The sequence below is a fragment of the Nomia melanderi genome, chromosome 9 (assembly GCF_051020985.1).
Source record: "Nomia melanderi isolate GNS246 chromosome 9, iyNomMela1, whole genome shotgun sequence".
NCBI classification, from domain to species: Eukaryota; Metazoa; Arthropoda; class Insecta; order Hymenoptera; family Halictidae; genus Nomia; species Nomia melanderi.
Window position 1 is genome coordinate 7,784,693 of NC_135007.1, and position 27,724 is coordinate 7,812,416.

Below are 27,724 nucleotides of genomic sequence, written 5' to 3' on the forward strand. Positions count from 1 at the left end.
TGTGATTAACCAATCGAGGTCAGCTGTACGTTCAACTCATTTGAATTTAAACAATGGATTCTTCTTTTGATACTACTTCGTGCAGAGATATTATCTCCGGGGAATTGTCCGTCTAGCGATAACTCTTTTTTAGATAGTGATCATGTAAAAAGTAAGGCACTAAACTTCGTGTAAAATCTTGGTGGATCAGAGCTTGCTAATTCTGTATTAATTCATTTTGAATTCCAAAATGTTTCCTACGTTATTTTGTGTTTCCAATTTATTAAACACATGGAGAAATTACTTTAATTGGACCTTCCTTCTAGGGCCTTAAAGGTGCTAACAGTTAATAGTGATGGGACTCTAGGGTCGAAGTCTCATTAAGACTAAGCCTCCAAACGGTTGAACAATGGGAATGTTGGGTAATTTTTGGTTTTCATAGGTTCCAGACTATGCCATTCTGGTTTTGAAGACAGAAAAGTCTCGATCGGTTGACCTGGATGGCCAAGAGGGATCAGGGAACTTCAGGGCTTACAATAAGTTCTTAGGGCCACAAGATTCAGGTGTCCTAGTGGATCAAAACTGGAACATTAAATTAATTATTAACAACCATTGATATCCGTTAATATTTATTAAAATTCATTGACATTCTTAGACACCTTTACTATCTATTTTATTCGTACATATTACCTACTAAGCTGTACTTCCTACGTTATCAACTTTTACTACTAAGCTTCTTTATTACTATCTAGATGTCGCAATCTTTAATCGAATCAACACTAACACCCTAAAAGAAAATTACAGAGAATATTTATTATTGTTAGAGGAAATGATTTAATTGTTATATTATTGTCATTCTACTTTTATTTCTCAGAAAAAAATGTACAAAGGTGTACAAAACATTTCAACAGTGAATGTCCATGTGCAGAGATCATCATTGTACCTTTCTTTTACACATTATGGTAAGTTGAGTTTTGCGTACTTCATAACTGCGTACTTCGTTGTAATAATTATTCTCTTTCGTTCAATGTACGAGATTTTGCATGACATATAGGTAATAATGGTTCGTCAATAAATAGCATTTATTGTTATCGCACTGAAGTTTACTATAAAATAAATATTAAATACTTCTATTGTTTGTACGATGTATGACTATATACACGAACACTTCTAAATTTACAATATTCCTCGGTCGCAGACCTCATCACAAAGAAACACGTTACTTCAAGTTTACCATCGTTATTCAGTTAAAGCTCCGTTGTTTCGATTTTCTTGCCAAGAGGATTGACGATCGTATTGTGTGTTCGATGTAACGATGATGTGTGATGGAAATTATTTGGAATGTTCGCAATACTTTCCATGCTGAAAAGATATTGATACAGTAATTATATTCGTTTCCAGTGTATAAAAATCAGTTAAGAATATTCAATACTTTTTACCGTTATTAAATTATATTGAATACTATTAAAATACCGTTGAATTCATAACTGTTGTAACTTTATTTTATTCGTGCATTTACCTGGAAATGGAAGACACTCTTGGCTCTATATAATACGGTTTGTCGTCGTTTCTTTGGTTCGTGTTAACTTCATTCATCATTTCTTCGTTGTTCAATGCGTTCTCGTCGAGGGAGTCTCTTTCAGATGTGTGACTAATGGACTCATCACTTTTGAACCATTCGTTCTCGTAAGCGTGCATCCATATTGGATTCGATCCTTCGACGCTGTGCTTGTTCGTGTTAGGAACGCGTCCTGGACCTCTAATAAATTCCGCGTCCGACGTGCCTTTAAAGTAAAAAACATTTCAGCATTTTGACGTTTTTATATTCCATTGCCTGTGTTTCGTGGAAGATAATCCATATTTAAATCATACGTTCTTTGATCATTATTCTACATCATAAAATATTCATATATTCAAGAATACGATCAAAATATTCTTACTTGAGATATATACAACTTAAAACCAAATTAAAATATTATAATAAAATTACTAATGATTAAAAAATAAGTTTCATTATTTATGGTATTATTTAACTTTCTTAACTTAAGTGTATCATTTAACTATTTAATTTTCATTATTTATCTGTACTTTGGGGAATATAATTACAAAATATACTAAACATTATATCAAAACGTTTAGTTAAATGTATTGATATAATTTTAGTAAAATATTATTAGAAATATATTCGGCGAGTATAATTGATAGTTACCAAAAGGAGACGCGTTCGCTGCTTTTAATTGTCGGCGAAACGAGGCTCTTTGCGAAAGGCACAGAGCTATGCACAAAATTAGCAGAGCACCCAGAAACAAGGTCAAAGTCAAAAGCCAAAAAGTCGTCCCTGCTTGCTCGTACTGAATAATTGGCTGATATTGAGCTGGTTGCGTGTCGAGAACATTGAATTCCTTGAACAGGCTGTCGAGCTTCTCAATGTTTCTATCGACTAATTCGAGAACCTCGGACACCTCTAGAATGGAATTGTCCCGACGATTGACGAGATGCAAATAGAGGTCCGTCTTTGTTCGATCGACAGACCCGTCGTGATTCTCGTGGATTTTGTATTCGTCGATGTTCACTATTGCACCTGTCACGTTGCCTAATGTCCTATTTTCAACAATTTTATTTTCGTCAAATTTCTATTACAACATACTAATGCCACTTCCATATTGCATGCAATTCTTAATTATCATCTCCAAGTAAAAATCGAAATATAGTTTAATTTTAGAGCCGAATAGATTCTATAATGTGACTTCTTATTGATCAATTCAGCGATTAAACTAAAAAACGAGATTTTTTTCTGCAAGAATGTCATTAATATGTTTTACAATAATAAGAATTATGGAAGTTCATTTATTTCGTTAATTTTATAAATGTTACTGCTGCTAAATCATGACGAAACGTTCCTATTTTTAGTAGATGAAAATTAATGAAAATTAACAAAAGATTAATAATCTAGTAACAAAATTCACATATTTTGATAAAAAAATAATTTTAGTGAACTTACTCCCTGAACGTGTCTATTCTGTTCCGGATTTCCGGTGGATGCTGTCTCAACACAAAACGAACTCTTTGGTCTTCCCGTAACAAATAAATGAATACCCTCGCAGTGTCCTGAAGACCATGCGAGTCATTGGCCAGGACCTGTTCAAACCAATCGATATTAATACTACACTATCGTCTGACGGATACGATATAGCCTATGATCGAAAGGCTTGTACACAGAATTTATAGAAGTAATAATAGTCGTTTCAAACATTAATGAAGGGAATTTCCTACGAAGTACTTTCCCACGTTCAATTTTTCAAAACACGTCAGTTCCACGTACCATGAAATCGAAATAGCCTTTCATTCCTCTTTGCGGATCGAAATTCAAGCTCACTACTCCGGTAAGTTTGTTAACCAAAAATGGTTGTATCTCAATATCATCTAAACCCTCTGTCAAAGTCATATGAATTTTACCAAGTTGGTAATAATTAATTACTGCGTTATCACCGGCGTCTAAATCGATTGCCTGAAACAAACATTTGTCTCTAAAAACACAGAACATCTCATTCTTGATAAAACCACCAGTAAAGAACAATTTTATGTGAAAAAAATATATTTAAAAAATTTTGAAGTTCAGATGTTTTTTCTACGAATTTATTTTAAACAATATTTTACCTTAACATGCATAAACTGTGTGCCAAAATCAGCATCAGTGGTGACACCACCTGTGAATATTTTACTAACAAATTTTGGTGGATTGTCGTTTATGTCTACCACATCTATGATAACTTTCAAAGTAGTATCGGTCGCATCCTCAATGAAACTATCGTTTGCAGGCATTGTGCTGCAATCTTCTGTCGCTTTTATAATCAGCAGGTGTTGCTGTTGTTGTTCCCTGTCTAATGTTTTAGCCGTCTGAAATCATTATTCACAGATGAACATTTTTCAATAAAATTATTGCAAAAATGATGCCTGAGTAACGTGAACATTTGTGCATACATTGATACTTACACTTAATTCGTGTTTAAATATATCAAGGATAAAGAATCCATCATCGTTCCCACTAACAATGAAGTAGCAAACTTGAGCTGGTGGATCTTCTAGTTCATCGATGTCATCTCGATCGACGGTTTGCGGTAGCAAGATAGTTTCTGCCCCAGGAAATTGCTGCTCCGTGAAGTTAGTGTTGAAAATATCTACTAAAAATTGAGGCTCGTAGTCGTTGATATTTCGAACATATATTATTAGATCCAGATCCGAACTCAGTGGAGTTGGAGTACCTAGATCATATGCTTCCACTCTGATCTAAAAGACAAAACAATCAATTTAATGAAATCGAAGTTTTATTTTAAACTATCAATCCTAGAAGAATATTTTTATTTTGATTCTAGCATAGTGCAGGGAATAATAATCGTAATTACCTCATACAGTTTTTGAGTTTCTCTGTCTAGTGGAAGTTGCAATGAAACAACTCCGGTTGCCTCGTCAATTCGAAAAGTTCTCCAATGGCCAGCCAAATCTTGTTTCAAACGATAATGAACGTCACCGTTCGGACCAGTGTCTGCGTCTTTAGCTTCGATTTGAATAATTGGTGTCCCGACTGTTACATTCTAGAAGTTATTATATTTATAATAATATATTCAGAAATCTAAGTAAATTAACCTTTTACAGTCGAAAGTTTTTCAGTAGAAACATTCCACATTTTTCAATGAGATATAACAGACATTCTTTGAAATTAGCTAATGAGAAAACGTACATAAATTAAGAAACAAAGCTATTTTATTTCAATATTTCATCTATCGATACATTATGCGAAGTATAATATAATATATAAAACTACAATTTTGATATATCAAATCTAGTAGTGACGTTTAATCATTTCTAGACCGCAAAGGGTTAAACGTATAATTCCTTTTTATTATAATTAATTATTAGCAATAAAATAATTTTGATAAATGTATGTTGTTAATAGTAAATGTTGTTTGAATGCTAATTGAAATGAAGTGTTTAATGAATACCTCTGGTACACGAATCGTCGTGTTATGTTGAGGACTAATGAAGACCGGTGGGTTGTCGTTGTAATCAGTGACGCAAATACTTAAAGTTGAGGTATCTTTGTTGGAGGGACTGCCAAGATCGCGTGCTTCCAACGACAGTGAATAATTCCCGAACTTCCCCCGAAGCGAGTGGGCAGCTTTTATACTAGCTGTCCAAGAATCTACTTGTTCTAGAATGAAGAAACCTATCGCAAAGATTAAATGTCAAATGTATTGAATTTCTTCAGAATTAAATGTAAAACGATTACTCGATAGAATAATTCGATAAAAACACTCGTGCACACCTAATTCGTTTCCAGAAAGAATTCTGATCTTCACTCGACCATTTGGCGTTGTTGGATCATCAGCATCTTTCACTTTTATAACGAAAATCAAATCTTTCACATCATGGAACTCCGATATAGTGATGCATGTGGATGGTATATCCATTTTTGGTGAATTGTCGTTGACATCTATTACTGTCACCCTTAAAAATCATAATGTTTTATATTTATCCCAATCCACGATAAAAATTTATTGGAATTATTCAAGTTTTATAATCGAAAGGAAGATTTTGTGAATGTTATTTTTGCCATAGAACATTGTGTAACATACTGAATTTGTTTGAACGCGTTCCTCGATTCGCCAGCCGTGTAACCGAATTGATAGTTGTCCCACGCCTCGATTACTAGAACGTAACTTTGTTTGGCTTCCCAATCGATGGAATCTGCTACTGTCAATGCACCATATTCCGGGTGAATAGCGAAAGTTCCCTGTTACAAAACAATAGATACAACTACCGCCATAGAGATTTCATCAGTTCCGAACTCGTTACCTGAGACGACATCCTATCGAGTAGATAAGTTATTTTCCCATAATCGCCGGTATCGGGATCACTAGCTTGAATAACAGCAATCTCTGTACCGATCTTGGCATTTTCCATCACCGTTAAGTTACTAATATCCGTTACGAAATATGGATTGTTATCGTTCTCGTCCAGAACCTGAACGTAAACCTCTGATAGGCTCGATCTACAAATATTATAATCATTCAGTCCTTTCATTAAAATTCCGTTCGTCATAAAAATTTTAAATACTCTCATAATTCAAGCGATATAATATAATATAACATTCCAAATTTTAATAAACACAACTTTAAACTTATTGTATTTAATTTTTAATTATCACGTGCATCATTTTCTGAATACTTTTCTGCTATAATTGAAGTACTACATTTTATTTTATAATTTCTTACCTTGGCGGTATTCCCGAATCGGTAGCTCTAACTGTTAAATTGAGCCAGGAATATTGTTCCCTGTCGATTTTATTCGCCACGACCATTTCGCCCGTTTCAGAATCGAGATGCACTAAATCAGTCAATTCCTGTGGACTTTCCAACGTGTAAGTGATACTACGATTCTTGTCGGCATCATCGGCCACAATGTTCGCGATGTTCACGCCATTTTTACTGTTTTCCGTCACTGATCGCCTATAAAATGGCCTTCGGAATCTTGGATTATTATCATTCTCATCTTCGATTATTATATTTAATATTGCTGAAATTGAGATTGAAAATTAAAAATTTTATATATTAAAAGTAAAGAAATGTCAACGTAGACTTAAATATTTTCTGTTAAATGTTTAGTATAAATTTCTTATGATAATATAAAATTAAAAAAATATTAATATCGATTTGCATATTCTCTGTTAAATTCTTAATATAAATTTGTTATGATAATATAAAATTGAAGAAATATTGATGTTGATTTATATATTTTCTGTTAAATTTTAATGTAAATTTGTTATACCGAATGCAGTTTGTGCTCCTCGAACAGCAGCCAAATCTTCAACAACTATACCTAGTCTTATCGTTTCTACTCTTTCTCTATCCAACAGTTTAACTACTCGAAGCAAACCGTCCACTGCGTTTAATTCTAAAGCAGACAGATAATCGTATTCTTGAATTTTAATTAACGTCCCTTCTTCGTTTCTAGCTTCAGAGGAATTCGGATCGATACGGTAACGCAAAATTGGTGCAATATCGGGATCATTGGCGACAATACGGTGCACGTATGATCCAACCTGATAAATAATACAAATAGTGAAATATTATGAACAGTTTATTATTCAGAATAATTTGACGTTGTTAAAAATTTCACTTTTCTTCGTATTTGTATCCAAATATCTATTATCTATTAATGATAATTAAACAATGTTTATCTAAATAATGTCCCATGCAGAATATATTCAAAAAATGATAGTACACCAAACTAAAAACTGATGCATATAAAAATGAATTTTATTTTATAAGAGACGAATTGAAAAATAATAAAAGAATGTTTTAAAATATTCACCTGAGTATTTTCACGTATGATGACTGTACCGGGATCAATGAATACCGGCGGCTTGTTGTTAACGTCCACGATTGTAATATTAACCAGCACTTCAGCTGTCCTTTGTATTTCCGTCCCGCTGTCTATCGCGAGAACATTTAAGCTGTACCTCGTTGTTTTCGGAGACGTGAGGTCTGGGTCCAAATTCGAACCCGGGGCAACCCTAATCACGCCTGTCTCGGGACTAATCACGAATTTATCACCTGCCCCGCTTTGGATTCTATAGACTAACTTGTTATTGGGCGATGACAAATCTTTATCCCATGCTTTGACCTGTCACACGAATTTCAAACAAAAATATTAATGATTAAATTAGTAGTTATTATAATTAACAATACAATCATCTCGAAAGTAATAATATTTTTTCTAATAATTGAACAGTTCTTCTGCATGACAATAAATTGAAAGTGAAGATCATTTCTTAAAATTGGGATCATAGAAATTTAAATGAAAATTTTGGTAAAGTAATTAACTTTCCCTTCGTATGCACCTGAACTACGCTGGTGCCGCCACCTAAATCTTCAGGAATGCTTCTCTTGTACAGTGTCCTTTCGAAAGCAGGGGCGTTATCATTAATATCCTTTAAGTAAATAATTAATGGCGCATCGGAGCTCAGACTCGGCGTTCCCGCATCCCTCGCTCTCACTGTCAATCTCAGTGGCCGTACAGGTAAGCTTTTATGCCCTTTACTGATTGGCAATTCTTCATAATCCAACGGTGTTGATGGAACGATGATTCCACGCTTCGGATCAATTGTAAAATTCCGTGAAAATTCCCCAGACACAAGAGCGTATATCACCTCACTGTTCTTGGTACCTGGAAAATATTCAATAGAAACCCAAACATGTATGCAGACTTCATCTTATCAAATTCTAACGTAACAAATTCTATATTAAAAGAAATGCACGTTAAAGTAGTTAACAATTTATTTATTTTAGAAAGTCACTTTGTAATTAATTTGTTAGTTAATTTGTCTGTTATCAAATATACAATGTGATGTATTAAAAAGATACAAACCATTCAAATCAATGTCAAAAGCTTCGACTACCAAAGGTGATTCGAAGTTAGCTGCATTTTCCAAGAGCACAGCTTCGTATTTATTTTGTAGAAATACTGGCGCATTGTCATTCACATCATTCACATTCACGATTAATTGGGCTGTATTCCGGTTACCTTTACCAAGATCATCCCTTGCCTCAATGGTCAAATAATGTCGGGACACTAGCTCTCGATCAAAACTAGGTCCAGATTCTTTCACTGTGATCACACCTGTCGAAGGATCCATTGACAGACTACAAACGAGAAAAATATACCAATCAAATAAATATATCATGTAAAATTATAAAACAGAATTAATAGTTTATTTCTCTAATATTCGTCAGTGATATTGAATTATAAATGAAACAATCAATTATGTCTATAAAATTTAATATCTTTTAACTTACGCGTGTGCAATACTGCCCCCTAAATGAGTATATCGAATGCCTCGAGTTCCAAAATTGCCACTGTCCTCGTCTAATGCTTGAACCCACGCCACTGTCGTTCCCACAACACAATTCTCCGGAATTGACACTTCGTAAATACTTTCGGTGAACTCCGGATAATTATCGTTTTGATCTTTTATGAATACTGTTACTGGAACAGTGCTGTATTTCGATTTAACTGGCACCACTTCTTTGGCTATTAACGTGAAATTTACCTCTGAAATGTGAAAAGTAGCTTGCCTTTAGAATTATTTTTCTATGATACTTCCAATTTCTTTTAATGTAGTTCACTATTTTCAAAATTTTAATAATTGTGTAGATAAAAGAATACCTGATATCGTTTCATAATCAAGTTTGGTAGAATTCTTGACGCGTATTAGAAAAGGGGCTTCGTTAATTCCTCTGGATGGTGTTACATCAAACATTCCATCATCGCCATCAATGAGTATTCTAAAAGTACCATTTGTGCCCTGTAAAAGTATTATTGAAGTGTTAAAGTATCTCATTATACACATTTAAGATATAGATATTTGAAATTAGTATCCTTATCAATTGTATAATTACACTAATTTTAATGATCTACCGTAATAATCTTTATAAGCGAAAGTGTGTAACAGTAAGCACAACATAGAAATCATGCTAACATCTTCACACTCGTTTATTCCAAATAATTATGGAGTGGTAAAGCGTGTTTTATGTAACGATATTGCACAACGAACAACAAAAGAATTTAGAAAGCATATTCAAACATTCTGTAATGGAATTGAAACGTTCAAGCTAAATAGTATACATCATTGGAAAAATTTCCATTTTCATTAAAATATTTATAAAAATAGAATCCAGAAATGAATACAATTATACCGATATAATAATATAAACAAAATTCACTAATGAATATACTACACTTCTAAAATATCAAGTTAAATGTTATCAAATATAATTTTATTATAGTTAAATATCGTTATTAAATATCATGTTTCTAAAATTCACAATAAGTACACTAGTAGATACTTCGACAGATTTTAAGAAGTTTTCTAACATTTTTCTTGGAATCTAACGGATCTTGTCTTACACTTTATAAGAATTAGCCCATAAAAATCTCAATTTACATAAACATCCGCAATCCGGTAATAAGCTATAGTATTTAGCAACATCCGTTTCTCACCAGGTCGTGATCGTAAACTTCCGGTATCGCATCCCCGATGAAGTTCACCGCTGTATTATGCGGCGCATTTTCATTTATTTCAGCTCGGTATTGTGGGTTTCGAAACTTGGGCGTCTCGTCGTTAACATCCGTGAGAATGATAGTGACTTCGGTTGATACTGACGGCGGTGGTACAATTTTCGACACTTCTCTCACAGTAATTTCCAGAACAAACGCGCCTTCCGCATTTTCCTCCGCTTCTCTGTCGAGTTGCGCCCTGGTGAACACCAGACCGGAAGTCGCGTCTATGTCGAATAAATATCGCGGACCTTGAGTGATGCTATAAGTCACTTTATTATTTATTCCTTTGTCGCCGTCCACCGCGCGAACTGAAAAATATGTGAAACGTTCTTATCTGAATTTGCAAACGAAGGTTATTAAATTGGTGCATTTAATGTGTTCGTTTAATTTGGAATGTAATGTGGATTTAGATAGTGTAAGGGTGTTTCAAAAATTTATCATCAGTCCGAGTTATTCAGTTGGAACCTATTAATATATCATGATCTGCCGTTTTTGCTTTATAGAAATATTAAATTGCTTCTTTATAAAAATCGTATTCAATGAAAATTTTTAAGGTCTGTTGTAACGAAAATGCAATTTTAAATGGAGAAAGGTTGCATCTTGCGCGTTGGACTAATTTTCTTGTGTGGAATCACCTTTATATTCAGTTCTACACTGTGTATATTTACTGTTTTCTCATGGAAGTTTCGGAAATAGCATCGAAATACTCGAAAGAAGAATTGAATTATATGTTAGCTAAAATTGATAATCAGTTGTTTCCGTAAACAATTTAGAACCAACTTTGAACTTACCTTGAAGAATGGACGTGCCTATCCTGGCATTTTCACTGATCCTAGCAACAGGCGTCATGGTTATGAATTCCGGTGGTTGATCCTCGACGTCCTGAACCTTAACGAGTATCGCTGTTGTTCCTGTATTTACCTGGAATAATTACGAACGAATACAGGGGTAATTGAAAAATGTTTACAAAGAACTGCAACATGAAATTATCTGTAAAACACAAATAGACAGTAGCGAAAGCCTCACATGATGGTTCAATGATTCGGCAATTCTCATTAAGGGTTATTGTCTTCTGGATTTATTCCAAGGCTGTTTTCTTTATCACAGAGACATTCGCTGTGTTAATATAAGGGTTTTATCTTGACCAAAATGTACACAATACTTTAACACTCGCGATAATAAATTAGTGTATCTAAAGCGGGTAATTTCCATAAGCATAATAGTCCTATATCTTGCACACGCTAATGCCAAAGTTCTCACTTATATTTTCTCTTAGAGTTTAACTATAAAATTTTTATTCCTATAAAATATACAAAATATCAATACCAGTTAATTAATTTAATTTCTTCTAATTATGATACTTATTTATACTGTAACTTTCAGTTTTTCATACGTGACTGTGTTATAATATATATAAATATATTAAACTATCAAATTTCTAATTCTGTGTTATAGTCATTTAATGCTATGTACTAATTGATTAATGTAATTTCTCCTAATTCAAGAATTCATATAACTTACACCGCTTCATAAATGTCAGTAATAAAATATGCATAAACATAACATGAAATTTCCAATGTAGTTGCGTGGTGATTCTAATATTCATCAAAACTTTTTAAAGTCTAGAAACCAACCTTTTCATTAATTGCTCGATCAATCGCCAAAATTCTTAGCTGGTACAAATATTTCCTTTCGTAGTCCAAACGACCGACAAGACGCACGACTCCCTTTCCATTGACAGTCGAGATGCTGAATACATCGTTGTCGCCGTCGAGTTCTTGTAGATAGTAGACCACCTGACCATGCACGCCTAAATCCGCGTCAGTAGCTTCTACAGTGGTTAAAATGCCTGGGCCAGAATCCTCTCTTATAGTCAAAGAAGTCGGATGAGGTCGAAAAATCGGTACATTGTCATTAACATCCTCCACGAGCAATAATAAGCTCTGCGTAATGAAATTTCCTTCGCCGAGCCTTCCGTCCGTCAAAGTCAGCACTAATGCGTACTCGTCCCTGGCCTGGAAGAGTATTTTAATAACATTCGAACATCATGAGTTCTCTATTATCATTTTTCCAATTTTCATTTTTTAGTCTTTTTCCTGTGTCATTACAAAATATTCTAACTTTCTCTTTTTAAATTCTTTTTAACTCGTTTAACTATTTTATTTCGGGTTTTCTGTTTTATTTCAACAATTCACGTTTTAGGAATGGATCCTGCACTTTTTCTGCTTTTTTTCTCTAACAATGAGTTTAATATTATTTCTACCAAAGGTATCAAAAGACACTTTTTGAAATTTTAACTTAAAGTTATTTTCTCAGTTCAATTATTCTTCCTCAATTGAATTTTGGACATTTCCTATAGTTAATTTCATAATCTTTATTGGGAAAGTCGAAAAGTTAGTTCAGGATATATTATTAAACTTGGATAATAATTTTAAGTTAAAAATTAGAAAGGTGTTTTTCAACACCTTCGGTAGAAATAGTGTTAATGACTTAATCGTTTTAAAATAAAAAATAAATGGTGGCAATAAAGTTTGATAATCTTATTAAACGCATCAGTAATTATTGTCATGAATATTTTAAAAGCGTAGATCCAGCGATTTCCTTGTAGTTTTCCTACTTTCTTTTTCTAAAACTGTAATAGATTCTAAACAATGAGAACTGTAATACTAAATTATTCTTATTATTTCGTTTTTATATAGGAAAATACATAATTTATTAGTACATTTAATAAACACTATATCATTAATGGAATAAATTCTTATAATTAACATATAATAAACACAAACTAGTAATACACAAATCATTTTTACAAAATTTTGTAGCTTGTCAGCTTTTGTTAACTTTTTATTAATTCTGTTGGCAGTAAAAACTTTCCTATTTCATTCGATAGATTAGACTTTTGTAATCGCATTCTAACCGAATACATGAAAGTGTGAAGGAGTCAGTGAAATTAGGTTACACGCGAATGACATCATTGCAGAGAAAATCGGACGGACGCGTCGATTTCCTGAAATCATCTTGGCTATCATTGCTACGATATACGGACTGCTGAACCAGCAATTTCAAGAGATGTTTTGTATCCTTTAACAGGAAATTAACCCGTTCTCCAACAGTCACGTTCAGGAGAGACGATGATAATGACAAAATAACGACTTCTACGGCTAGATCCGTCGTAGATCACTATGTCCATGTTTCCCTTACCCAGCCGCACGTCCCCGAGTTTCTCTTTAATGCTGTTGTTCTCGTGATTGAGCGTACTATGCGTGGAAGGTATGCAAAAAAGTGAAGATCACTCGTGCGAAATGTTGAAAAAAAAGGAAGAACTACGTAGCAAGGTAGAAGTGAACGTACAAATTATTTGCTTCCTCGGCTTTGAAGTAGGTAAAGGTGGAATTTGCATTTTAGGTTACGCTACGGCTTAGTGAAATGTGTTATTACGTATGCTTTTGTCTGCGACCTCCCACAACACCAGCTTTCCTTTCTTTTCAATCATAATTACTGCAATTCTGTAGTTCATACTTCGAATATGTTTTTCATTTCTGTTCTTGTGTCCTTACCGTGCAATTTAGAGAAAAAGAAAATTAAAAATGCCATTTTATTCGGATGTTGCAGAACTCAGTGATAAGAGGAATTTTCATAAATGAATTTATTAATATAATGGGACAAGCATATTTTGGTGTATCGTTTGCAACTTTACCTTGAAAACTTCATACCCGAAACATTGAAATTAATAAAAATGCATTAGAAAATAGTAATATAAGTTCTAAAAGGCTAATGTTTAAATTGGTAAGAAATAGAAATCCGAAAATGGTACTTTTAAGTTTTGTAGAGGACGTCTTGATAGACTATTTCCCAATTTCTATTTTCCACTAATCAATACATTGTTAAAACATCAGCGTTTTCAGTTCAACCGTAAATAAAAATATTCATAGTTTGAAAAAGACAGAACCTATAGGCCATTTTCAATTGTATTCGCAACAACCGAAGCACTTTCGCGGTGTTGCCATTGCTGGCGGCGAAGCGGAATCATTGGGACCGAGCAGATTGTCGCCAGGATGAATTACCTCTCTGTCCAGCAATTTGTTCAGGTAAATATTGGCCTCGTTCGGACTAAAATTCTCGACCCGAATCACGTCGCTGCCAGGTTGGTCCCTAACACCGAACGTCAGACTGTCACCGTCAGGATCGACGCCGCGAAGCCGGTAAATTAAACTGCCTGCAACAGAAATCAGTTGGCACGAATGCCATCACGATGCTCCAACGAACAAACGGCGTAATTAATTTAAATGTACACAACCTCCGTTCATACTGTCAACGTTGTGCATAGGTTTGCTGGGAAATCAGGGAACATTGGAGCAATGTACTGATACAAAGAAAGTGTTAATCGTTTCGAAAAAAATACATCGAAGAAAGAAACAAAATTTTCAGATCAGCAACCTTAATAGAGATATTATATAAATTATCATAGTTTCCATTAATTAATGATGAAACTCATTAATTAATATAACACGAAACTCGCGAGATATTCACTTACTTCATTTCTTTCACTTCGAAAATTAAAAGAGGATTATTATAAAAGTTAATCATATAAAATGTCGAAACAACGTGAAAGTTTTTGGAATCGTGCACGATATTTGCACTTTGCCTAAAAGTAAAAGCTAATATGTAACTCAACAAGCTCTCAGCCTAATACCAAAACATTTCTTAAGGTTCCTCATTACCTTGCGATATAAATAATTCAATCCACATAACATTAATTCACTACTTTAATTCGAAAACTTCCTCGAACACGTCTAATGGGAAGATCGTCTTCATGTTACTTCGCTACGCGCGCAAATTAGTATACACGCCTGATGAATAATTTGTCAAGAACGAAACCGCGCAACTTCACTTCACTTCAGCGTGGCTGGTTTAATTGAATCTACTTCACATAAACAATAGTCGAAGTGACCGTAATTGCAATATTACGAACACGCTATACGAAACTTCAACAGAAATTACATAAAACTGTTAACGTTAAACAACTGAAAAGTGAATGGTAATATTTTATAACGTCCGACGTTAATTTGTGCAACAGTGAAATTGCTCGGAGTTTACTACGTTTGCTTTGATACGGATCAACTGCGTACTCAAAGAATAACGAGAGTGTGATAATTTAATTTGTGTGATGTTGAAGATTCAGCGTTAATCTAGAATAGCGAGCATGACCATTGCTGTTTGCATTTCTTCGAGCAAATCGGAATGGAGAAGACGTTAAACTGTTTCTCTCACGGTTCCACCGTGGGGTGGTGCATAAACGCGGCAAGAAGCGTGCAGCTCGCGTTTAAGGATCAACGTAAGTATGCGCGTCTGCGAGCCAGTGTGCATCGATGCATCACGAAAATTTCCACATATTCTTACCGACGGTTGTATCGGAGCCCTCCTTCAGTCTGAGAATGATTTCCGTCTGGCCGTCGATGAGAAACCGCGGCGGATTGTTCCTGGCTGAGCATCTCGTCAAAAGGCACATAAATACGATTATCAGCCATTCCTGCTTGAATCTGCGCCTCTTGTACGACCGTAGCAACCACGTGAATGCGGGCATCGGCTTCTTTAAGATCATCTGGGCGGCAACCATCCTCTAATTGTCATGATTACTTCTCCTCGATGAATTTTCCTGTGCAAATCAGCCTTGATACTTCGGCTGGATCGATCGTGTTGAGTAATGGATCCTGAAATAATGAAGGTACTCAGAAGTTTCGTCCGTTCATCGTTGAGTTTAACCTGTTAACTGTGGAATTTAGTCTGAAAAATCTCTTGTTTTGCGCATAATATAATCAAAGTATGAAGTATCGACTCGTCAAACGCTGGACGAATGCGCCTAGGGTATATTTTAATGAAAAACCAATGCAAAACGAAGAAATAAATGTTTATCCGAAAATATGAAGAATTCATCGTTGAATGAATTAATGTCATTTCAAGCTTTAACATGATGTACACTCGTCAAACGCAGTTTACTGGTTTATCCATTCAATATGCATTTCTTTCGAGAACAATTGATAATTATTAAATAAAACATGTTGTCTTTACAGAATATAAGTAATAATCAAGAACAAAAATTTCCGCGACTTCCTCCACATTAACCTGTGTGTTACAATATTAGATAAGAACACATATACATGTAATTTATTGTTTGCAGAAAATATGAAACACTGATTGTTGCGAATGTGCGATGCTAGTAGCGAACGTGTTAATAAACTATTGAATGGTAGAAACAAGTATGTAGGATAATTAGAAAATGATTATCAATGAATTTAATAGAATACTCAATGAGTTTAGTAAGATGAACGAGATGAAAATATTCTTGACACTTGACAGGCGTTTGCTTTAAAATAGTCCCATCAGAATACTCTCCGTATAGTGAATAAAGATTCTCAGAATGGTATTTTCAAAATGTACCTTTCGAAATGGATTTTTTAAAATGATTATTGCAGATGCTAAGTATACTACTTCAAAATAATGTAATAATGCATTGAACGTCGTTAAACTCTGCTTCGTAAGAATTTCTTTTCACCTCGAAATAATGAAGAAATTCAACTGATCAGAGATTTGTAAGATATTCGACGCGATCGTGTCGATTTCAGTGACGATTATACCACCGTTGGTGTTAGTTTATGTGCTCCTCGGAACGCGTCGGCCTCGAGCGGTGTGTCACTTTCACGCAGTATTAATTCGCCGACGTGTGACTTTTTCGCGGTGAGACCGACTTCGAGGAATTGTAACAGAAGACGGTCAGACGAATCACGCGGTTAATTAATCCGACTGTGCAACCAACGGCCCAGAGACGAGTCTTCTCAGGGCAGCGTAATTGACTGCAAGGAGAAAACGCGTGGGGAAGTTTGAGGACCCGGCGAGCGTGTGTTGCACCCCAGTGAAATGGTAACACTGGGAGGAAAGTGCCGGTGAACCGGTTACGAAAAGAAAATTGCTCGCAGATTTTCTCGTAGCACGCGACCGGATTTCTCCGGAATGGAGAAAATTCATCAGCACTTCAATGAGATTTTCTCGAGTTACCTCGAATCGATTTAACTTTCCTTCTTCCGCGGAAGACTTGATCCGTACGTTTGTCGCTAAGTTGGAGAATTAACCTCTTGTCTTATAATACCATGTCAGACTTTTGATGGAAATTTAAAAATTTTGATATTAATATGAAATTTTGAATTTGATAAGTTTGAATGTTATTCAGTTTTTTTTAATTTAACTTGAATGCTATCTTTCCATTGTTAATTCATAATGTTTAAAGTGAAGATATAGAATAAGCATCAAATTATTATCTTTCTGTAATGCATTATTAATGATAAAGTTTTACCAAACACAGTTGTGGAAGACATAATAGAAGACAGGGTTGCATCAAAATTATAAGATTATTGAAAACAACCCTTTGACTTTGAAGATTGTTTTATGTGGCTTTGAATTTGAACGTTTTCATTTGGCACATTGGGAATTTTAATAAAGAATCGTTTTAATAAAGACGCGTGTTATAATTTAAATTAAAAATTTAATAATTGGAATGTGCTTCTTAGGAAGAAAGATAATCAGGGCTTTTTATATGCAATGGTTTCGAAGCGAGCAATTCCGAGGATCATTGTTATGTAAAGCAGTTTATAATAAGAGTATCATACTATCGATGAACTGTTAATGAAATAATGATTTAAAAATTCCGTTAGCGTTTCGCTTCGCTTGCTACAGGAATGAAAAATTTTTTATTTATGAATCGTTCGTTCGAGCACTTGAACGTGCAATTAATGCGATTATGTGGCGTAAAGTTCATCCTTTTAAAATGCTGAAACGCAAGTTGTTGTTTTAGTAACGGTTACTTCATCATTTTCTTTGCTCGAAACCAATAGGTGTCATTAAATCTTTGATTAACTCGCAGAAATTCGTTTACCTTCCTATTACTTCCACCATTCCTGCCACTTGTGATATACGTCCAGTTACAGAATAATTTATATTTTTTATAAAAACGTTATTATGAAAATATTCGAAGGGAACTGAATTACATAAACGAAATAAAAAAAAAGGTATAACTACAAGGATGAGCATAATGAGATGTTCAGCCTTACATTACGGTAGAACGGATAAATTGAATTTCTGATAATATCTATTATCTCATGATAATCCCCCGTATCATTCTCATAATATTAGTATTATACGTATCCCGAATAATTTGCTATTTTCTTAATAAGATGATAATGTGATCTGAATGCAGTATACCTTCCTGTTTCTTTATTTAATGAAACCGACGTAGAATAATATTAGAATACGTTACGCGTTTTTGATTTTCGGCATCCTTTGTCTTACGATTCATCTCCGCCAAGATTCCAATAATTATTTAATTTCATTGAAGTAATCAATTGTATAAATAAAAAATGAAGCTCACACCGACATGTTCCTTGTAATCCGGTGAACAATAACATATTACAAAAAACATATTCACAACAAAAATGATCGTCTCAGGATATCAAGCTAATGTCTATTCTCCCCAAGGAAAAATAATTCAAAAAGGTATCCTCGCTTCGTAACCAATGCCATTAGGTTCTAATTCCTCAGCATCTACGTCAAACGTCAGTTTTTACAACAGGAATCAACTTCTTCACGAAGCAAGACCGACTCTCGAGACAATTGCGTTTGCCGCTGTTACGTTTAATTAGACAAGTGATTAACAGGTGCCAGGGTGCTTTCCTATTGCTGCGACGCGTGCGTGCGTGAGCGATCGCGCGCGCGCGCGCTCGCTCGGTGCGTTCAATGTCAAGACTGTCAGGAGCCACGAGCGATGGAAGGGACAATTATCCGAAGTGAAAGCTCGCCGGAAGTCGCAGTTCGTTTCCCACGGTATCGGTATTATACCACATAACCGTAATAGAACCGTGAAAAAACGACGTAAATCCTCGTCCCCCGAGATGCTGATTCACTGTCGTTCGCAGTGGCCGCGCATTTCATTTCCCTCCCCGCAAGTCACCATTACAGATGATTTGTTCTACGAGCGCCTCTCCTTTCACTTGCGGGTTCATTAGCCGAAGTTTCTTTTCGGGTCGTTTGAACTTTTAGTTTCATCGATAATGATCCTTGTAATCGATTGCGAGTATTTTTCTTCTTGGAATTTTAGTGATTTATTTCTCTATAAATTATTTTAATACATCGAAATGAAGTAAAATATATATGAAGCTGCAAAGCAGTAGGAAATGATCTGTGTTAGAGGGGATTCAAGGTTTGTGAGAAAGATTTTAGAAATCTATGGTCCAAGTGTTGAAGTTTATATATTTAATATCGGTTATGAGTATTTTTATTCTTGGACGTTAAATAATTTATATTTTCTTAAATTATTTTAAGACATCGAAATAGTATAAAATATATGAAGTTTAAAAATAGTAAGAAATGATCTGTCTTAGAACGGATTCAAGACTTATAACGAATTTTTTAGAAATCTATGATCCACGGTTTGAAGCATACGTAATTAATTTCGCATAAATTATTTAAACTGATATGAATGCTATTCAATTTCTGAAGTGAAAAGTATTAATGAATATGTCATTCTCGTTTAAATGTTTGCTAATTAGACGTGAAAGCTCTTCGATCGCAGAGAAATTACATATAACAGTTTTTCAATTAATACTGCAATTAAGAAATATATATTAATGTACTGAATTCGATGTTTCATGTTTCTCTTCAGTTTTATATTGATATGAACGTGACATAAGAATTAATAAACGTATTAAAAAAAGGACTGCGATCAGTAATGTACTTTCCATTCGAAAAATAATTCGAAGTGCGTAATAATTGCGGGGAAGTATATTAATGCAAATGAAAACTCTAATTCATTAAGTTCTTCTTCCACAGATATTCTCTGTTTCACAAATTATGAAGAAAGCGGTTCAGCGATCTGGCGCGTGTGAAACTTATTCAGAGAGATCGGTACTATTATTTATACCACTGTTATTGTATTTTTATCTGGGTATTCGCAAATCAATCTCTTCCTCAAGTATGAACGACCCAACCGCAAAGAACTCTGCTGCCTAGAACGTGTTACTATATTTACTGGACCGTGAATAGAACTGATCCCGGTGTAATTGCGTTGAAATCGCGGAAAAGGAAAACATTACTCAAACAAAATTCAATATTTATTAAAAATTATCCGTATTTCAACAAGTATCGGTGTGAATTCTTTTATTTGTAATCCTTCGAACGAGGTGCAAGACCGCGAAATCATATTTCTTACAGGACATCTTTCTTGTCCGTTATTTCTGCGGATCTAGCTAACTTTGCGATTCAAAATCATTGTTCATCCAGCTTTACACTCGGACTGATCCATATCACGCAACTTTAGTTGTCTATTTTGAAGGGTAATCAGAATCCGTCATAGTTCTCGCATGCATGCAGTGTCATATGAAATAACATTTATTCATTGTCAGTTTGATATGTAGCTCATAGATGGTTAATATCTTTGATCAGTTCTTCGGTTTGGTAATAACTGCAAGCTCATAGATTAAACGCATCGAATGCTTATTGGTTATATATTTTCAGCAGAAATTCTACGTAAAAGTTATTACAATTACATTTGATCGATTTCGTTCAATATTAACTTACTCCTTTTATATAGTTATTCAACTGCATATTACTTCGTGTATTTTAAATAGTTGACTTAGTTATTTTTATATAGTGAACTTAGTTATTATTAAATAGCCAACTTAGTTACTTACACGATTATTAGAAATAAGTTATTTATACAATGTTCGCTTAGTAATCCATAATATGTCGTAAAAAATGCTTCATCGAGTACTTTTCAGTAACTAATTAATTTTGTTAGTACCTTTCATCTGGAACTGAAGACTTTTCGCGTAATTAATCAACGAATTAATCTTTTTCGGATCTCTTAGATGCATGAATACCGTAATCATCCGTAGTTCAAGTGTGAAACACGACCAAATTCCGTGATTTATCACTGAACTACGAAAACTCATCGACTCCGCCGAAGCCCTGTTCACTGGCCTCTCCGCCGCAGTTGTTCGTTCGCTCTTTGTAGACAAGAACATCCGGCCGTGGTCAGTGGTCTGCAAGGCCGATGCCCGGAAACCAGATAGTTAGGCAAGATTATGAAACGTCATTAATTCTCTCCTGAGGAGCATCTAGATTACCGTAGAAGTCGTGACCGAGATGACCAGCTTGTTCTCGAAATTACACTTTACACATGACCACGTTTCCTACAGTGAATACTATCCAGCGATAATTACACAAAAGGTAGCGTAGCTAATGTATGCACCTCGAATGCTACTGCAAGTTTTAACCCATTAGGTATTTCCGTAAGTAGACGACCTTACGCAGCGCACGACTATTTCAATTTTTTAACTCTAAACGCATCGTACATTTTGCCATTCATTAGTGCTTAAAAATTGAAAATCTTCAGAGTCATGTAATTTATAGACCGCCGTGTATGAAAGGATTCATCGTTTCTGTATAACACTGTACACAATTGATATTTTAGTACTTTTTATATTTCTTATTATTTAATATTCTATTATTCTTTTATATATCTTATTATTCAATACTCAATTATTACTTTCATTTCTTATCATTTGACATTCTTTCATTACTTGCACTTCTTATCATTTAATATACTATTATCACTTACGATTCTCACTCTCCAATATTCTATATCAAAGAGACAAACATAAAAATTGTTTAATTCGAGAAAATCGAACTTTTCGCAGAATCGAACAAAAAGGTGAAATAAGATTTTCCAAAATGCCGATTGGAAGATGTTAAAAATGATCTTGTCTGCTATTAATTTTCACTTTCTAAGATTCGAGTTCTATGTCAAGGTTACGCTAGCCCCGATCCGATGCAGCGAACGGTTATTTCCGCAACACGCGCGACAACATCGGCTGTTTTTACGAACGATGCAGCAGACGATTAAGGTAATAGCAGGTTCGAGTGCACGTGCGGAGATGCTTCCCTCGGATAGTTCGACACTTCGGGTACACGCGGTGCCTGGAAATATATGCCGCGCGGTGTTCCTCTTGCCAACAGAGTGTGTCGGCTACGCTCTTGACTTTTAAGACTACCAAACAGAGGAAGACCATTCCGAAGGTTTTCTGTTTTCAGACTGGCCCGAAAAGGTAACGTTAACAACTGGGACGATAGTACGAGCATCGTGTTTTACAGTTACCTTCTTTTTCTTTCGGTCTGACGTTTTAACGAATGATCTTCCATTCCAGGCGCGTCCTCCTGTCTCCTTCGCTTTTTCTGTTCCCTTGCGCGAAGTATGGGTAAGGATTGCACCGTTGACGCGTTTGATTGAATAGAGAACATTTGATACACTAATCTGCTCGTGAATAATGAAAATAATCATTTATATTTGCCTATGTGGATCGTATCTATTGCAACGGAAGAGAGAAGAAGTTTGCAAAGGGGAAACATAAAACAGGAATGAAGAATGAAAATATTTTATGCTATTGAGTCATGACGTTGTTTGTGAACGAAGAAACTTCTTTTGTAACTGGTAGTACTTCAGTTGTGCTTGAGAGGGAAACTTACGTGTTGAAGTTATGTTAAGATCTTCCTTTTCGTTTATCGAGCTGATAAATCGATACAAGTGAAGTTTTAAGGGTTGTCCTAATTTCATTCAAGGTTCTCGGAAGGAACTTCAGGAATAAATGGAAAACGGATAGAAATCATTTATAAACATGGTAATCGTACAATTTAGTATACAACAGATTTGCACTTATTAAATTCAACTTTTTAATTTACTGTATTACTTAACAATTACTTTTAAATGACTAAAAAAACTTACGTATATATACATATATATATACACTTGAAACGTATGTAATACTATCGTATATTCTCACTAAATATATTAAAATTGTATATTACACGTGGTAATTAAGGTTTTACGATTTCTATTATGTATTAAGCAGGAATAGTCATAAATGGGAAAAAATGTTGTTTTAATTGGAGAAAATTCTATTGCTCATAATTATTGTACACCGTGTGTTAATGCAGAAGGCAAGGGTATCCTTTGTTACGTTTCACATGGGTAGATCAGAGGAAGTTTTTATGCATGGTGGTCCGACGAAAATAGACAGTAAGGTCGTGTTTCAAACAGGGATACTCCGAGGTGCGTGACGTCATTTCCTACACCTGCCATGCATGCTTCCGAATGATAACGCAGCGCGGGGTATTGGCATACCCCATGCTACACCGTCTGCTACCCAGCCCACCCCATACAGAATATCGTTGCGTGACGGACTCCTTCCACATTACCATACCATACATACAGTATCGTACGTTAACGCGATGCACTTGCACCACTTGCACCAGCAAAAAAACTGTTGTTCATCATGACAAAAATTTCACCTCGTGCCAACTATGTTCTGAAAATTTCCTTTTTTCCGTGTATAAATGATTCAAAGGTTCCTTTCTTTTGCTTATATTTATTATATATTATTGTATATATTATTGTAAATATTATTAATTTTATATATTAGTTTATATATTATTAATTTTATACATTATTTCATATATTATTCATTTTATATATATTTAATATATATTTTTATGTAAATTCACATGTTTAAAAGCTTCTAATTTTTCAAAATGTATGTAAATTAGAATTGATCTTGTCCACTATGGATTTTATTGAATTTATACTGTTATCGAAGGTTTATCATGATTTAATGAAGATGTCGGTATGTTTTTTATTATTAAATATTTACTATCTTCGTTAGTATTGGTATCTTCATCAATTTTATATAACTTTGTCTTGAATGCATTGTTTATGATAATGTGTTAATAAAGACAATATATATTAACGTTAATTGCAATTTCATGTTATTCATACGGATAATGTATTCTATTGGAATACATAAAACAATGTTTACATAGATGACAGTGGCGTATAGTGTATATTCAGAGTGAACGAATATCGTTCATTCATCCGGACTTTCGAAGGTATCAATTGCATGATCTCGATCGCCACTATCGTGTTACACACCCTGAAGACCCTCTACGTGTTACTTACTGTCAATTGTGCGTGTATTTGCATGTCCAGAGATATTTCACAATTCATTACAAGACTAGTCAATGTTGTATCATATTGTATACCAAGAGCTACTTAATATTTATCGTTAATACTATAAAATACTATTAATGTTTATCATGAATACTTTGAATCATTCCTTTGTTAAAGTGATTTTCTATAAATATTTACCATTTCTCACAAAATAAGAAATAGAAAAACTTGAAGAACTTTTGCATATAAATTCAGTGGAACGTTTTGAAACGAAAATATATTATAATGGACAATGTCGTAAACTTTAATTATGATAGAAAAGCATATAGTTATATTCATCTGCCCCGAATCTGATAGGTATCTTACATAAAATAAAACACTACAACGTTGCGAAAAGAATGACGAGAAGCCCTCATAATTATCTGTCGTAAACGAAAAAGAGAAATGAGATTTCATAACGTCATTGTGTTATATGGCACAGGCGAAATGTGATTACAATGATATCCTTACGTAGCATTCGCTATTGCATCATGATTATTAGTGACTAATTATTAATTGCAGAATGGAGAGAAAATTGAGGACACTGCTGCCGGGTCCCTACAAAATCGATACACGATATCATTGTATTCGATTATTCTTATTGTGTGAGAGTAAAGGATTGTTCTTTAACGCGCAATGGATAAGTATAACAACAAATGACGTTTAATGGACACAATTTATTTTCTTCTGAGATAAAGTGATACGATTTTCTGTATTCAATTAAGTTTTTCTCATGTCTATTGACTTTAATCCAACTTACTTGTTCATTTCTAGTTTGTATTAATTGTAATAGCTGATAAATAATGGAAAAAAATGATGTCAATTACAAAAGAAGCAACATCATGGTTATAATTTAATTTGAAGTAGTATATAGTAATATTTCAGTTCCCATTTCCAGTAAACCTATAATTTATACATATATAATTTGATAGCAAAATAATAGAAACATAATTCAATTTTTAAATTAAATTAATTAAATAAAATACGTCGACTAATAGGAAGTGAATAAACAGCGAATCGAAACGATTGAACAGAAATTAATACGTATAAAGGAAATCTCCAATTATTTAATTTCCATTGATTAATTAACAACATTTAAGTTGCAATTTACATCTAATTTCGCAATGAAAACTTCCCTAGACATTTAAGGTAAAAAACATATCCACAGGAACTGTGAAATTATGTTTCGATCGCATGCCAACGAAATGCACCAACGATGCAACGCGACAACTTTTAATTGCTCATCGGGAAGTTCGGCGAATTCAACACTAACAGAAACTGCGGGATTTCTAGTGATGGACGCGCTTCACTAGTCACTGTCACGATTCCAAATTACTCCCGAAACTTCCCCAAAAATCACGAATCGACCGAGTTTTCGAAACTTTTTCAAGGAAGTAGAAGAAACTTCTCGGACTTTGATTGACTGATACTTACTGTTTTCACGGGGCTGTCGTAGCCGAGGCCGCCGACTCAATTAATCTGTGAACCACGATTTTTTCCCCCGTGCGCGCCGACGCGTATTGTTCTTCAAAGTCGGAACACTTCGCTGCTGGTTTCCAAACTAATTTTTTGTGACGGATTACCCTCGAACATCACTGCGTAACAAATTGTTCTGCCTGTACTTTCACTGGTTACATGTCACTTTGTTCGAAAGTCACGATCGTTCATTGTTCCACTGTCGAATGATTTGTCTAAACACGAAAACGTCGCGAATACCGAGAAAACGGGTTGCCGTTGGCTAAAACATGCGATCGACCGGCGATCGATCAAATGCCATTCGACGCGTAAGGAACAACAGATTTTAATACTCGTTTCCTTGCTCCGCGCTGACTGTCAGCGCGTTACTGATAAACTGCGGAGCACACGAAGCGTGTTCACCTGGCCAGGTGAGCTCCCGGCGTTAAACGGAACATTGCTCATGGCGATAATCCCGATACGTTCGCGTTAATTGATCACCGTTTCCACATTGTTTACGCACGCTATAAAGTTTCGGTGAATCTCGAAAGCAACGTTGCCCCATTCATTTGGAACCTGAAACTCAAATCTTCGGTAATCTTGGAAGATCCTTCTGTCAACTTTCGTTTTTGTTTTTCGTGGATTTATGAATAAACGCGTGTGATATCTCTGTGCATTGGTAAAATCACTTTTGCCTGTATTGTTGGTTAATAGGAGTGTTTAGAAATCCGCACGTTGATTTGTAATTTCGATTGTTTCTATGATTCGAGGTTCTCGAAGATGAATGAAAAATATTAGTAAAATTGTTGTCGGGATTCGTGTCACAAATGTTGATACGAGTCCCCAAAAAATAATGTTTCTTTTCGGTATTGGAACGCGTATTGTGATCGCGGACGAGTTTTTCGGCTGTGGAGTTTATCAAACGATAGAGTCAGTCACCTGTTCAGGTGTGCTCACGACAGCAAACTGAAGGCAAAACCGAGATAGCCGAGCGGAGATCGGTCTGCCCGGTGTTCGTTCTGCGGCGTGAGCACTAACCGTACACAGAACACCACAAAACGTACGGTTGTTCGCAGTTAAATTCAGCCCGCGGTGTTCCCCGAGGCGTGCACCGATGGATTTCCCCTCTACGCGTACCCCGGCTACCATCGCTTCAATGTTCGTCAATAGTATCAGTGCATCGACCACTCTTTTTTCCCTCTTTTTTAACAATAGCTTTATTATCGTCAGAAATTTGATACACAATAATCGATAATTTTATTGTACATGTTATAGAACTCTATATGAATCAATGCATTTGTCAAGTTGCAGGGTGTTTAGTCAGCAAAAATATACTTTGACTATAAAAAGATCATGATTAACAGAAGACGTTCGTAAGATAATGATTACGGAAATGTTAAAATAGCTCTTTTAATGTACAACACAGTATTATTCTTGTAAATAACATTTTTCGTATATTTAAATAAAGATACGAACTTGAATTTCAACCCCTAGAACAGTTAATAATAACACTGTGCAGAGGGAAAATTTCTGTTATGCGTGTAAAGTTTTGTTACAAAAATGAATTATTTGTTCTTTGGTATGTAGAAGACACGCAGAAATTCAAGGTGCAGTATATGAACATCTTACTTCAAACGTCGTTCAATAACGTTGGGGTTTTTTCGAATCCATTTATGAATGTTTCTCATTCGACGATCGACAGTTGGTAATAGAAACTACTGTACCTAGAAAGCTGATCGAAATTTATACAGTTACTGGAGTTTTTAGTATCACATAGATTGAAAACATTCTTTAACCCCTCGCTGTGAGCGACGCTGAAAATTTTTCCAAAAAGTGTCAGCGTCAATGGAGTTTTCCATATTTTCTATTATTTTCTCTCTATTTGTACATCAGATTATACATTATGATATAACGTTTTCTCATTTTTATTCAATTTACAAATGGCACTCAAAGGGTTAATTATATATACAATCGATTATCGAAAGACCGACCGATCAAATTTACTCGATATATATTGTCCTGAACATTATTAAGTAATAATTCTAATTTTTATAGTAAAAGTATTTATAAAAGTATTTACGTTTG

At 34.6% G+C, this 27,724-nt stretch overlaps 1 protein-coding gene across 3 annotated transcripts; it reads right to left on the reverse strand.

Annotated features, from left to right (window-relative positions):
* Window positions 1-663: 663 nt before the first annotated feature.
* LOC116427753 (cadherin-88C) lies at window positions 664-26,657 on the reverse strand. Of its 3 annotated transcripts, none has more exons than XM_031978473.2 (25): window positions 25,619-26,657; window positions 15,499-15,809; window positions 14,163-14,314; window positions 11,733-12,113; window positions 10,890-11,019; window positions 10,039-10,406; window positions 9,205-9,343; window positions 8,835-9,090; window positions 8,407-8,681; window positions 7,880-8,205; window positions 7,351-7,662; window positions 6,805-7,078; window positions 6,252-6,552; window positions 5,833-6,028; window positions 5,613-5,770; window positions 5,303-5,484; window positions 4,980-5,203; window positions 4,383-4,571; window positions 3,973-4,266; window positions 3,637-3,876; window positions 3,302-3,487; window positions 2,981-3,117; window positions 2,189-2,580; window positions 1,499-1,763; window positions 664-1,341 (listed from the first exon to the last, which is right to left on the reverse strand). In XM_031978473.2, the coding sequence occupies exons 2-25, from the start codon at window positions 15,713-15,715 to the stop codon at window positions 1,227-1,229; spliced, it is 5,709 nt and encodes a 1,902-aa protein (XP_031834333.1). In that variant the 5' UTR covers window positions 15,716-15,809; window positions 25,619-26,657; the 3' UTR covers window positions 664-1,226. The 3 variants fall into 3 exon arrangements, with proteins under 3 accessions (XP_031834333.1, XP_076226877.1, XP_076226878.1); XM_076370762.1 differs by lacking the exon at window positions 25,619-26,657 and adding an exon at window positions 16,652-16,770; XM_076370763.1 differs by lacking the exon at window positions 25,619-26,657 and adding an exon at window positions 16,537-16,655.
* Between the last annotated feature and the right edge of the window lie 1,067 nt (window positions 26,658-27,724).

Excerpts from the sequence above, each read along its gene's own strand:
- LOC116427753 (XM_031978473.2), bottom strand. The coding sequence starts at position 15,715 with ATGGTTGCCGCCCAGATGATCTTAAAGAAGCCGATGCCCGCATTCACG. Across the intron at positions 3,877-3,972 it reads TATTTAAACACGAATTAAGT|ACGGCTAAAACATTAGACAG; the intron begins GTAAGTATCAAT and ends TAATGATTTCAG. Across the intron at positions 3,118-3,301 it reads AAGGCTATTTCGATTTCATG|GTCCTGGCCAATGACTCGCA; the intron begins GTACGTGGAACT and ends TGGTTTGAACAG.